Source organism: Neolamprologus brichardi, chromosome 17 (genome assembly GCF_056152115.1).
Source record: "Neolamprologus brichardi isolate AB-2024 chromosome 17, ASM5615211v1, whole genome shotgun sequence".
Classification (NCBI taxonomy): Eukaryota; Metazoa; Chordata; class Actinopteri; order Cichliformes; family Cichlidae; genus Neolamprologus; species Neolamprologus brichardi.
In genome coordinates, this window is record NC_142120.1 from 12510390 (window position 1) to 12525000 (window position 14611).

A 14611-nucleotide genomic window follows, 5' to 3' on the forward strand; every position below is an offset into this window, starting at 1 on the left:
ATCCCCAGCCAGCTGTCAAATGTAGCATCACGCTCGCGTCAAACATCCGAACCTAATACTCTCCCACATATCTCCTCCACTTTGGATCCTCATTTGGAAATTCAGCATCAATTTCTGAAGCTTTCGTTCAAATACTTTTTGTTCTCTTTTGCTTTATTATCCACGTTCTCCCTTGACTTAATATTCTCTCCATCGGCCTCTTTCTGCACATAAAACATAGCTCCTAAGCCTTCATCTTTAAACTGCCACTCATTATTAACTCTGTTTTTATAAATCCCAGAAGTGTGTGGTGTGCCTGTTGACACTGTAGCGTGCAGAGTGTTTAAAACATGTTTCAAGACAAGGCACCCTACAGTTGACTTCATATTTGTGCTGTTTAAAGCCGCCTTGGACTGACGTAAGACAGCAAGGAAACAATCTTCCTGACTTTTCTTGTTTAAGGCATGTCCCATTTAAACAAACAAACTCCTCATAATGCTTTGGAACGTGGTGGGCAGCTCATGCAGAGCATTTTTCTAATCAAAATCTTATATTCTTATCCTTTGTGATTAGAAACCTTGAGTTGAAGTTGTGCCTTTGGGGTGATTCGTTCTCAATGACATGTGCATGGAAAGGCCAACAAAGTGTTGGACGCCCTGCATTTGTATAACAAACATCCAGCAGCCTGTCTTATTTGAGGCATTAACAGTGACATAGTACACTGTGATGAAAGGTACAATGAGGCACGTATTCGGTGCTTTTTCCAGCACTCTAACGTATTCTGTATTGTGCTGACTTGGCGCAGCTCATCCAAGTCATCAGACGGCAGCGTGGCTGGCACTGAGAACGGCTGACTTTGATAGAGTGACCCAATTATCTCAATGTTCTCCTCATGAAAGCTTTGCTGCTGCTGGCACAGAGACCTGTAATGAGATAGGTCACAGGGTGAAGCTTTGCACGCCGTCCAGAACAATAGCTGATCAAAGAAGAGGCGCTGTCCATGTTGGGCTGACTTTTAAAGAGCTTCCTGGGTGTGTAATGTCAGGTCATCAGTATCAGAAAGAGACAGTAAAAGTCAGGGCCGGGTGATGCTGCTGAAGAGCTGTCATGTATCTGATTTAGACTTTAATCATTAAAGCTGATTATTATTGAAGCTGTGTATAAGGAGCTAAAATGCACGTTCCAAATATAAAAATTATAATGAGCCTCTTGAAAGATATGCTTATGCGAAGACGATCGGATTTAATTGCCCCCGTGAAAATGATGTAAGCCTCTAATTACTCAAATATCTTTTATCTGAATGAAACCCAGATGCAGTCTTTTATTTACACTTAGCCACATACAGTAAATATGCATCTGCATTAAGCTAAAAAAAAAAAAAGCAAATCCATCAGACTTGATTTTTTCATGAAACATGCAAATAGGTATTGGCTCTACTCCTGAAGCTGTTTAGTCTGTGAGAAAATGTCCAGAAGAACATTTTGTTCACTGTAGTAGCAATATTTAAAGTTAAAGGTACATAAAAGAGAATCCAGCAGATACTGAAATAGTGTTGTGCCCCTCATTTTCAGATGTCAGATCAGATGGATGGCAAAACCCCTAGAAATTAGGAAATACTGTCGCTTTCATATTTTTGTTATGAAAAAAAAATGCATCCCTTTAAGCCAATACCCTTTTTTAATTAAATTTTATGGGAGAACTGCAATAAGACACTACACTGGATATTCATTCAATATACCTATGACATAAGAAGAGTCACAAGAGCTTGATGCATTCATTTTCTTACCTATAAACAAAATTTAAAAAGCGGTCCAAGCATGTTATTTGACCTATGTCTGATTTTCCCCACTGAGCAAAACATTTGTTTAACCTTTAGCTTCACCACATGTTTCTTAAAATTAATGTTTGGGTGTTTTTTAGTTGGAACACTTTACAAAGTAAGCAAAATTCGGGGGCTAAGTATATAAAAATATGCTTGCCTTGCCAGCATCCACAGGAATGCAAGCTAAATAGAGAGCATGCAGCAGATCTTGCAACAGGGCCCATCATTTCATAGCCGAATGCTTCTGCTACAGGATAATTGGCACAACATTCATCAAGCCGTCAGCTGGTTAAACTAACCTTAATCTGTGTGTCTGGGGCATTCATTGAGACAAATGAGGAGGAGAAGTCCACACCAATTCAACTTCGACTTTGTAAGCCTGCCATCAAATCCCCTCCCATTGTCCATCTACCTCCACTAAAACATTTGCCGTCATCTTTGATTACACTGCAGATGTGGACGTTGATGTTGCACGTGCAAGTTCAACGTGTCAAGTATGGAGGATTAAATTAAATAAATTCCTAACATCTAATCTATTTTTCTTGAAGGAACTACTTTTAATTTCATACCTTGGATTTAAAGATTTTCATGCAATACTTTATCTGAAAGGTACAATCACTGATATTCATGTTTTTCATGCAAGTAAATGCTTGAAACCCCAGGCCTTCCATGCTGTTGCTATGAAACAGGTAGCTGTGCTGGGGAAGACGCCTCCTGGCTCTTGTTGTTAGTTACATGGGTTGCGTATAATCTTGTACAGATTAGCCAAAACACCATGCACCAGCTGCAAATAACAGTGCTACAATACTTCCAAGTTATGTATTTAGACTCAAAGGTATATATATATATATATATATGTGTGTGTGTCATTGTATGTTTTAGGTGCAACCTCCCTTTATTGCAAGAGATTATGCCAAACATTTCATCAACCCCTGGGTTTACGAAATGTTTGGCTTTCCTTGGCTTTTCCTAATACAAACAAAAACAAACTATTTTCTTGGGCCTGGTGTCAACATGCTTGTTTTGGCAACTGACAAACCCAGAATTGCGAAACAAAGACATAATGTCTGGGATATAAGCCTCATTCTGTTTTCTCAATGCACCGCGGCTCTAACACCTCACCTTCATCTGTTTCCATCTATCACCACCTAACTCTCCCTCCATCCTACCTTGTTTCATTTGAAATCTCATCTCAATCTTATTAGAGAGTTAACAAGATGAGAAATGGAGTGCTGGTCGAAACACACCTGTCCCCTCTGCTGCACTGGAGCTGCTTTTGGAGCGTTTCCTTTTTTGTTCATAGCTGCTGCGAGGCAGCTCATTCAGGTGATTTGATGTTGATGCTTTTGTATTATTCAACTTCATTTGGAAGAAAGCATGAAAACGTGTATTCAGACAAAATCACAATATGCACCATTGTTCTCTGAGGCACGTCTTTGCAGTCTCTCCACCTAAGATACTATCCAATTCAATAGCAACTGATTAAGCCTCAGTGGCAACAGGAGAGCCCCCCATTCCCAAAGTGCTTTAAGGGCACCGTGGGCAAGAAAAAACAAGAATAGATAAAGGAAAGGAAGTGAGAGCATAGTTTCCTTCTCCCTCGCTTGCTCTTTCTCTCACTTTATCCATCTCCCTTGTTTTCCCATGCGTCCCGAGACGTCTGGCTCATAATGGAGGAAATGATTGCCCCCACGGCTGGCCCCAGCACGTAACGAGCTCTTTGCCAAGATAACTGTGACTAGTCCAGCAGACAAGGGCATTGCCAGATTGATAAATGAGCCAGATGTGCCGGCAGCAACAGGAGTTGCTGGGGGGTTGGCACCGACCTGATGGGCTGGCACAAGAATGCTGGCCAGGGTTATTGTGTGTGGGCAAAGAGGTGCAGGTTGCTGTTAATATCTCTGCTACACAGCTTGATAAACACACAATAAAATCTGACTTTCCATAATTCTGTCTGTGAAGCTATGAGACAGGTTGCGACAGGCTGAAATAACATTAAACTCTCAAGTCAGCCCTGGAAGCTTTCTGTGAATAAGCCGAAAGTGTCCAATCAAGACTGTATACCGCATTAGATGGCTCGCAAATTCGCAAATTCAAAGTTAGAAATGGATACATGCAGCAACCTCTAGGGCTTAAAAAAAGCCAACACACAAACGCCAAGTCCTGCAGTACCATTTTCCACTTGAGGCTGACTCCAAAAACAAGTCAGCGTTTATGGCACAAAGAATGTGGTGCTAACTGACAACTAATATAGCGCAGAGTGACCGAGAAGTATGGGTTTCAATTTTAGGACACTGTTTTTTTACGTCTGTTATCAAGCACTAATTAGCAAGTACAATTTATGAATACTGCTTTCACCAAGGTTGATAGCATTAGCGGATAGCTTTGAAATACACACAGTGGTTTGTTTAATGTCATGGTTGCTTTGTGGAATTCTTTCTTAGTATATTAGTTCTTTTCTGAGTTGGTTTAGAGTTTAATTCCTCCCTTGGTGTTTGACTGTTTTGTGTCAGTAAGTCTCCTGTCTTTGCTTCACTCGTGTGTCTGTATTTTCCCTGTTTTGTTTCCCTGCTTTTGTTGATAGTTAGTTGCTCCATGTAATTTGCTTTTAGTTTAGCTTACTTTGTATCATCTTCTGTGATTCTGTTCAGCTGTGTCTCGTTCCACTCGGCTGTCTCGACTTTTGCCCTTTTGTGCGTGTGGATATTCCTGTCCTCCCTTTAGTCATTTTTCAGAGTAACTGTGATCTTGTCCCAGTGTTTTTCCTAGCCTTATGTTTCAATTTTTACAGTTTTCAGTTCCTGTTTTGGACTTTGCGTTTCGTCTTTTCAGAGGACCTAAAGCTAGCCTGAATAAATGTTTCACCCTTTCTACCAGAAATTCCACCAGTCTTTGGGTCCTCATCCACATAACGTGTAACACTTCTAGCTGCAGGGCATCTTTTATATAACCTATGTTTGGTTAACATTAGCCAAAACAAGTACAGCTTAGGCTGGTTTTCGATTGACCCCATGCTGACCCACGTATGTCCTGCTTTGTAGCTTCTCTGGGATATTTTCACTTCTTGGATAGATTAGCTTCACTAGATGAAATTAGCTTACGTTACCTAATTTACCTAGCTTACCCATTGATGTGAACAAATTGCTAAGCAGTCCATATAGCACCTACCAAGCTAATGTGTTTTTGTCTTTTGTTCTTAACAACTGGATTTTTCCAGCAACTCTTAGTCCTCCAAATTTTCAAATTACACTACAGTCCATTTACACATTAGCATTTTAAAAAAGTCTTTATCTTGTAAAAATGGCTACATATGGCAATTTATGTACATAAATATAATCTAAACTTCCCATTTGGTTCTTACTTTGTTTTCATTTCATACAAAGTGAAATATTGTAGTCTGGAACAAAAAAAGTGATAAAATATGTTTTCTGTAGAATGTAAAAGATCATTTTTCACACTCTCTAAAGGCAATGTTGCACAAACCCCTTTAAAACCAGGTTTTTTCTTTTTCACTCATGTATCTTGGCTTGTATTACGGCTATTTTTTTCCTCCATCAGCATATGCAAATACTGAATTATTTGTATAATGATTTGCATATGATGGTCTTTCACTTCTTGTTATACTAGATGACTGAGTACAATTTGAAAGGCAGGTGTTTTTTTGTATCTACTATGGTCTACTGGCTGTGAAAGCACATATAATTCCAGGTTCTCATGCCAAGAACATAGTAAAGAAACAGACTGTGACTTCACTGGTCTCTGATCTCTCTGGGCCACTGACTGCAAACTTCTTATAACAGTCATGGTTATTTATTCTGTCAAAAACAACTCCTGAAGAAGATGGTAAAGAATGTGTTTTCGTTGGAATGCTGGCAGCATAAAGAAGACACGAATGTGCTGACACTCTATACATAACAGAGAGTGCCACAGGACATTTGAGATGATCTGTACAAGGTTGCATCAGAAACCTTCAAGCAAACATAGGTATTTATAGAGGTTTCCACAAGAAGAGATCACTATAAACAGATCCTCATGCAGACACATGCACATTTAGAGTGAGACTGTCCTTGCACAGTAAACCCAAGGGGACTTTTTATTACACTAGTTATGCATTTTACAAGGGCCATCATGTTGGCTGAAGAGCAGCTTCTCTAATCAAATGAGGAGTGTGGAGTCACACACTCTTTCCCATAATCAGATGAGTCACCACGTCAAGGTTGTCTTCCTTAAATAACTTGAGCCATGCCGGGTTTCCCTGCAGAGGAAGCACATGTTATCTTTGTGTGTGTACATCTGTGTATTAACTGTGTGTATAACCAAATGCACCTGAGAAGGATGTGCTGTTCTCTGCACATACCTTTTGTCACCTTCAAATGAGAAATCAACTCACCCCTGAAATAGCTTTTTCCTGTCCAAGCCCCGTTTCCTCAAATGCACATGTATCCACGCATATGAGTCCGAGATCCTAATTTAGATTTCCTTGCATGAATGTGTATCCATTTACTGCAGCAAATTGAAGGTGGTGGCAGCATTGTAAGGAAGTGAAAAACTTCCAATCTTCCTGTTTAGCAGGCGAATGAGGAAAGCTTATTTTTCATGCAGCAACTACGGAGTCTGCATAAGCAAACAGCTTTCCTAATTACACCACTAATGAAAGGCAAACACACAATTCACACACAAACAAAACCTTGTTAAATACACACACAAAACCTAATCCAGGAACCATTAACAGCTAGCAGGCTGAGGCTCACCTCTAAGGGGAGGAAATTGGGGTGCGCAGAGATGCCAAAACAAGAGCCAGTGAAAATACACAGACATTTACCGCCGGCGGCAAGAATTCATTTACCTTTCCTAATAGGTGAAGAAGTGCCTGGCGAAACCGGAGCCTCTGGAACACGAAGAGGTCATACACAGCTGACACAGCCAGCACCGTCACCCCCTGCTCCTTCCAAAGCATGCTGGCTGCTGCAAACCACAGGCTACCCAGCATCCAGCCCCAGCACCTGATGACAGAGCCTTCACCACATCGCCTGTTCTGGAAGGCCCCATGTGGCACCGGTCGGAGTCCACAGTGTCTCACATAGCAGAGAAGAGACAGCAAGAAAAACAAAGCGGCACCAACGTCCGCCCTTCCCACCACACCAGCGACTGCTTCAGTGTGAATCGGGTGGGAGGCAAAAAGAAGGCCTGCCAAAAGGCTCCACAATCCCCCACCCAGCAGCGGCCGGCTGAAGGCTGTGACAAGGGCTGTGACCAGGCCGTGCAGCACCACATTCAGTAAGTGGTAGCCCCATGGGTTGAGGCCGTGCAGGGAGTAGTTGAGGCGGAAGGAGAGGGTGCAGAGTGGACGGAAAGACTTGTGGCTGCCACTGTGAGTGAGCAAAGTGCCCCAGAAGTCGTCATACAGGATGTTGGTCCAGGGAGTCTCAGGGAGAAGGTCCTGGTTGGTCTTGATGGCTCGGCTGAAAGAACAAAAGGAATAGGTCAGAAGCGTTTTTTGATTTAATATTGATATTTTGTGCTATGAGCCACCATTTTCAACATACAAGTATGCATGTAGTCAGTTTAAAATATTAGATTAAAGCAACTTTAAGGTCAACAGAAGTTTTCAACTGCGTGTATTAATAAAGAATTTCTTTGCAGAAGCCCTTACGTGGCATCCATCTGAATTGTGTACACAGAGATAGGAGTCATTTGGAATACCAAGTTTTCTATCTTGCTAATCATGCACTCATAAGTGAAACTTAATACAAATGCAATGAGAACACCACAGAGTATTTGATTAAACACAGAGACATGTGCACGCTGCTGAGCTCTCACACACACAGCATGCGCATATGTCACATGTACCTGCAAACACACACACAGACAGGTGGTATAACACCCCCGAGGTTCTGCGGATTCTCGTAATTAGCGTCTCATTACTGTGGGACATGAGCTGCATTCGTGTACAGTCACAGACTGCAACAAATGAAGATCACAGCAGAGACTGATGAATGGGATCGCTGCTACAACAACAACAACTCGAAGCTAGGTGAGTGAAAGAAAAAGCTTGCGTAGATATTCTATATATTTATAAGTGTTTGCCAAGAGAAAAGTGAGATCACAAAATAAAGACAAAGGAATCAGTAACAGAGGGGAAACTGCAGTGAAATTTACATTTTCCATACACTTTAATACAAGTCTGCGTTGTCACAAAACATCTCCAGACACTTACTTGAACAAACTGACCTTTAACAAACTTTAGTCAGTCAAATGATTACAGTCACTGAATGTCTTCTTAAATTTTTATTTACTTTTTTCTGTAATCACTAAATTTCCAAGAAATCATTTGTCACTGTGGTCTGCTCTCTGCGATAAGTCAGTAATATTGTTATCATGACTACAAAGTCACCAACTTAGCCACACACACACACACAAACACACAGATTCCTCCATCAGTTACCACAGCAACCAATGCAGATACAGAAATTCAATCAATCTTTTAAATGACAACGCACCAGTCAGTCCTAAAAATGTGATTTGCCCAATAAATCAGGTAGTTAACTTTTTTTATATATAATTCAGGCTTATAAAACTGCATTTTCACCAGATCTGTGCAAAATTGAGTTATTTTCCCATTGACTAAAATAGGCAGTATCTGAAATTCCTGGGTAAAGCGAGAGAAGCCCTCTTTTCGTGGAAAGCAGCGATGCATATCCAGGGTTTTTTTTGCAGCATTTGCTTTCCCACCATGAACAGCCGTGTCAGATAACAATTATTCTTGCTTCACAGCTGCATGCATACAGCAACCATTCAACATATAATTTATATCAATTTCTCTCAAGACTTGTTCTTCAAATTGTGCAATATAAAATGTCACCACTGAAGACAAAAAAACCCAAAAAAACATGTCCTTGTTCTTTCATGTGCTCACTACATCCTAACACCTTCTGTGTGACTTTCCTCTTTTCCTCCTCCTTGGGAGCTCCATTTTTACCATCCTTTGTCTAATATATCCACTATCCTTCCTCTGCACCTTTCCAAACCATCACAAGCTTGCCTCTCCAATTTTGCCTCCAAACTGCTCAACCTGAGCCGTTCCTCTCATACATTTCTAATCCTGTCCCTCCTGGTCACTCCCAATGATCATAAATCTTTAACTCTGCCACCTCCAGCTTGTAAACCTTCCCCTTTACTCTTGCTACCATTCTTCTGTCACAAATCACACTTGTCTCCATCCACTCCACCCTGCCTCCACTCTCTTCTTCACCTTTCCTGTGCACATTCCATTGGCTTGAATGGTTGAAACCAGGTATTTAAACTCATCCACCTCATCAATACTTCTAGTCCTTGCATATTCACAGCTTCAGTCCCTACATTTAAAGGCCTTTATTTGTTTTTACCTATTACCTCTGACAACACCTACCCATGATCCTCCTCCTCCTGTCTTCGGAGCACAGTTTCCGCTCCACTGGCATTCTACTGATCAGCTGTACCAAAGGCGGTTGTTGTTAACTGATCTGGTATGGATGTGTAATTGATGGCTCGCATTTATGATTTAGCATTGATTTTATGCTCAATGTCCCTTCTGACGCAACCCAGGCCTGTAACCAGCGTGTGCCGGGGCCCACACCCTACACCCACTCAAGATGACTTTGACCTTTCATCACTTCATCCTTGGGTTCAAGTGCCAAATCTAAAGGCATTCCATCATCACATGGAAGAGATATTGCATTTACAACAATGAACCAAAATTACCTACAGCCAGCTAAGCCATGAAAATAAGTGCAGCATTTGAAAAGCAGGACTGATGCACCGAATAAAAGAAAAGGGGACTGAAAACACCAGAACACCAGTGTCTGCACTGAAAAATCTGCCGAGTGTTTGATGGATAGTAATTTGATGCAATGTCAAGTATCACTGAGGCAGTGTGGTTTTCAAAGAAGGGTTGCATGCTGTCGAGAATGCAGCCTAATGAGTACCTATGAGGTGACTGGAGCAGACAAAGAAAATATTACTGTAGATCAAATTATAGTGGATGTAGAAAAACAGAGAAGCCCACAATACAAGAAATATGCCACTAATTGTTGGAACAGGAAATAAAGAGTAAACTGTGTTTAATTTATAACATAGAGAAAACCAAAAGATAGCCAGATCTACTGATCTCAGGGCTGACTTGCCAATTAAAAGCAGCTGGGTGATGACAACAAGCAGATTCATTCCAGCTTTTCTTATCCTCTGAGGACAATGCTGCTTTTTTTTTTTTTTTTTTTTTAAACCAGGCTGAATATATTATTTTAATATCGCTAGGAGAAGCTTGTGTTATGTGAGGTTGATTGCAAAAGCTTTGCGTTTCCAGGATTTTAACACTGACCCAGTAGTATCCCCCGCTTTCTCTCTGTCTGGGTTTGATCATCTTTTGCAATGTTTCTGTGTTTGTGCATGGCACACTCGGGAAGGAAAGGAACAGCAAAAGGAGGCCAGTTGGGGACTTCCTTTGTCTACAGACTGTAACTCAGAGTTGAGCTTATAAAAAAAAAAGAGGACAGGGGAGAAAAAGACAGGGAGAAAGAGACCGAGCTGTCAGCCTGTAATAGAAGACAAGATAAAAGAATAACTAAGACAGCAAAGAGAGAGGGAAAAAAGTCAACCCATTAGCCTACAGATCCAGTCTCAAAACAATAACTGCTGAAGGAATTAATTTAAATGTTTTTTTCCTTTAAGCCTTCAGTCCTGTCATCGCGTGAGCTGTAGTAAATTCCTGCATTTCCCAAGATTGTTCTGTCAGGGAAAAGCATTGTGTATTTCTCAGGCTCTCACTTAAAGCATATAATATTTCTAAGGAGGCGGTGCATTACATCATGCAGTTTACAAAGCCTCTTCCTTTTTTACTGTAGTTCCACATTGAGCTGTTATTTTAGAAATGATTTACAGTCCCAGCATAGCGTGGAGCATGAGGACAGCGAGGACTGAGGATACAAGAAAAATAAATGTATCCCACGTTTATCAAAATTCAAGTCTTTAAAGTAATCTCACATTACAACTCATTCTATGCTTATCCCAAAACACTCCTAAAAGATGTTGGCTATTTACTGAAGCAGAATAAATATTTTGTCCGTGAAAATCTGCAACTCTGCTCACGCTTCCTGTCCCTTCGGGCGCTTAGTTAGCACACCATGAAATCCATACATGGCTTGATTCCGTCTCACCCAGCTCCCTTGTGTCCCTCTCCATGTCTTGGGTCTCAAAACTCTGCGGTGATAAATAATTTAAATATTCAAATCAGCGCCAACCACTCATCTCCCTCCCTGCTCCTGCCCGGCACCGGAGGATGAAAAGAATGCATTACCCATGAGAGTTTGGCAACGGGTCTGTGCATGCGCACGCAAAGGAATAAATGGTTACATGCGACGTGTCCGTTCTTTGTGTTTGCGAGTGCATGCGCATGTGAGATTGTGTGACAAGAGAGCCTGTGCTGATGGCTTCATTGAGGCCCGTCTCTGCAGCGGTGCAGATAGAGTGGCCTCCCAGAGTGATTGCTCTTACAGAAGGGGGTCTTTTGTATTCAAACGCCGTATGTGGGGCAGGCAGGCAGGCTGCAGGGCACTCTATTCACAATCCGTAAAGTACAGGACGGGGTTTGGGCTTTTCAATTTTCTCCCCCCCCCCCCCCTTTTTTTTGGTGGGGGGAGGTAATGAGGGATTTCCACATTGTCTGAAAAGACACATTGGTGAGCAGGGATTTTTTTCCCCCTCTTTAGATCAATTTGTGATGGGGTGAGGTCTACTTTCACCTGTCCGCTGCTTTTAGTGGAAAGAAAATTGGCTGTCTTTCAGTGTTTGGGTATGTTTTTTTTCTCATTATGCAAATGAACCTCTCCAAGCGGTGATCTCACCACCAGTCATTTGGTTTTTCATGTGTTGTTGTTGCCTACAGACACACACCAGACTTTTTCCTACACTGAATGTGAAAAATATAGACAAATATTTCACAAATATTTATTCTAAAGTCTCTTCAATATATTATAAGTTATGCCCTGCATAAACTTTATAAATGACAATTTTACCAAAACCCAGATAAAAGACAAGCAAAATCCTGAACTTTAAGAAGATTGAATTTAAAAGTAAATGTATTTAAAAAAAACAAATATAGCATACCAGCAGATGTTACTACCATTTTTTACTATTTTGTCCCTTTGCTACAGTTCATTAAAATGCGTAACATCCTTAATGGCTTAAGGATTTATATTTACTGTCACTAACAACCAATCTTTGTCACGAGGTGCACAAACTTGGTCTACAGAGCTATTTCACCGATTAAAGAAAGAATTCTAAGCATTTACTCAATTGCTCAAAAGGTCAGATCACTGTCATCTCTCTGTCAGAACAGATGAGGAAAACAGGAATTCAGACACAGGAATGGCAAAGAGCATCCTGACAATTTTCAAAATAAAACACCCCGCTTCTGGTCTACTTTGCAGTATTACACTTTACAAAAAATACTATTGCTAGAGTGACTTTAGGATATTTTAGTTATAATAATAATAATAATGGATTGAATTTATATAGCGCTTTTCGGGACCCCTCAAAGCACTTTACAATACCACTATTCATTCACTCTCACATTCACACACTGGTGGAGGCAAGCTACAGTTGTAGCCACAGCTGCCCTGGGGCAGACTGACAGAAGCGAGGCTGCCATATTGCGCCAGCGGCCCCTCTGGCCAACACCAGTAGGCGGCAGGTGAAGTGTCTTGCCCAGGGACACAACGACCGAGACTGTCCGAGCCGGGGCTCGAACCAGCAACCTTCCGATTACAAGACGAACACCCAACTCTTGAGCCACGATCGCCTCGTTATATTCAGTATTTTTTTTTAATGCACTCCTCAGTACTAAAAGGGAGCATTCCAGGAGTTCTAGGTACACTTGTAAATCGTTGTGATTTCAAAGTAAGTTTCAGGGTTGTAGGCAAGCACTGAGAACAATTTTGTAATCACTTTCAGTGACCCTTAGAAATTGTCTCAGTTGCAGATATGCTGCAGACACCATGGGCGAGTAGTCATTCCTGTTACGCTTTTTATTTCATGTTTGCTTAAGGTTGGCCTGAAAAATGATGGTGTTTTGTCGTGTAGTGTCTCTGGCATCACAAAAAGTATTGCAGAACAGGCAGATGTCTGCAAATACATGCTCTCCATCTGATGAGGAAATTTATGTCAGTAAGACCGAAAAAGAGCCCAGCGCAATAAATCCACCGGATCCCCTCCTTGTAGGGGTCGAGGCTTCAAGGGCTCCATGTGTTGTCATATTGTATGGACATCAGCTAAAATCTTGAATCCCAAGATAAACAGACTGCATCCCATCCAAAACTCGTTTCCTTAACTGCAACCTTTTAAAGTTCAGCCTACAGATTTCTCTCCCACTGCGTGCTGGGTGAATAAATCATTAGTTTACATGTTTTTTGCGACCTTTACTCAAAGGACAACATTATTAACAACATTGCAAAACACTGCACTTGAGCCTATTTTAAATATTTGGGCTCTCGTCCAGCTTCGTACGTCTGCAGCATGTACACTGGCGAGCCTGTTCTGCTGTAATAAACATGTCTAGTATAAACTGCCATCACTTAACATAATCAGAACTGGCTGAATTACAGGCTTTTTGAGCAGAGTGCATCCTGCTGCTCCACGACAGCAGTAACGAGATGGATTAGCCAATCATCATAAAACAGGATTGTTAATGGACACTGGCCTAGACATTATTTCATGGATATCATCACCTCTTGGTTCGGTTTCCTTTCACTTCTCTTCCATTTGCTTCTATTAATACAGATCCATTTCCCCATTTTTTTTTTAATTCACTTCTGCTTTATATAAAGTCAACACCACTTTCTCCATTTCCTCCATTTCATTCCTTTTGTCCTCCACCTTTCTCCTTCTCTTCGCCATCAGCCTCTAAAGCCTTATCTGCTCCAGATCCTGCTTCGCTACCAAACCTTTTACAATATGACTTGTCTGGCCAAGATCTATTAAATTCCCATCTCCTTTACTTGAGCAATCTGAGTGCTAATTAAACTCGCAGACAGAGAGTGGCAGCAGACCGGCCTATTCACACACTGCTAATCTTGGTCTGGCGCACCGCTGAAGTAAACACGGCACTGATGCTGCTGGCTTTATGCAGAACTATCAGGAATGCAGATAATTAAAACTTTGCGAGGAGAAAAACTGTCCGCAACGGAGGGGACAAAGCAAATTCATATCACACTGGCACAGCAGAAAATGTGTACAGGTGGAGGGTTTAATTAGAGAGCTGCCATCTCTGTAAATAAATAAGAGCTGCAAGACTTATCATGTGTTTGTGCACCCATTTCATTCTGAAGTTAATTACTGTTATGGAGGGACACAAATGCCAAAATCTGAAATAAATGAATAACTAACTCAGTAAACAAATATGCCAAATATGGCATTAACTCATTTCAAAAATATGAATTCATGAATTTGTATTTGTAGTATTTTCCCATTCATTTCTTTCGTTAATATTAGTTTCCCGTTGCATTCGACACTTTATTGCCCAAATAAATTTAAGTATCTATTAAAGCAATTTCTTTGTTAATTCATTCATGCCCGTGTTTATTTTTCATGTCAATTCTACATTTAATACCAAATGAACGGTTCACTGACTCACTTGTTTTAACTTATTTGATTCTAATAGTCTATTAAAATGAATTGAAAAATAAACTTCTTTTAATATCACTTTGAGCTTAATCTCTATATTTTCTCTGCATCGTCTTTGCTTTGAAGTATTTGAATTATTAAACTGACATATATATA

At 40.9% G+C, this 14611-nt stretch overlaps 1 protein-coding gene across 1 annotated transcript in view; it reads right to left on the reverse strand.

Moving 5' to 3' along the window:
* Positions 1-14611, reverse strand: part of LOC102780252 (protein O-mannosyl-transferase TMTC2-like) — a 68874-nt gene that overhangs the window by 29434 nt on the left and 24829 nt on the right. Inside the window, exon 2 of the mRNA XM_087830270.1 lies at positions 6648-7263. Within this exon, the coding sequence (XP_087686396.1) occupies positions 6648-7263 (616 nt within the window). The remainder of the gene's footprint in view (positions 1-6647; positions 7264-14611) is intronic.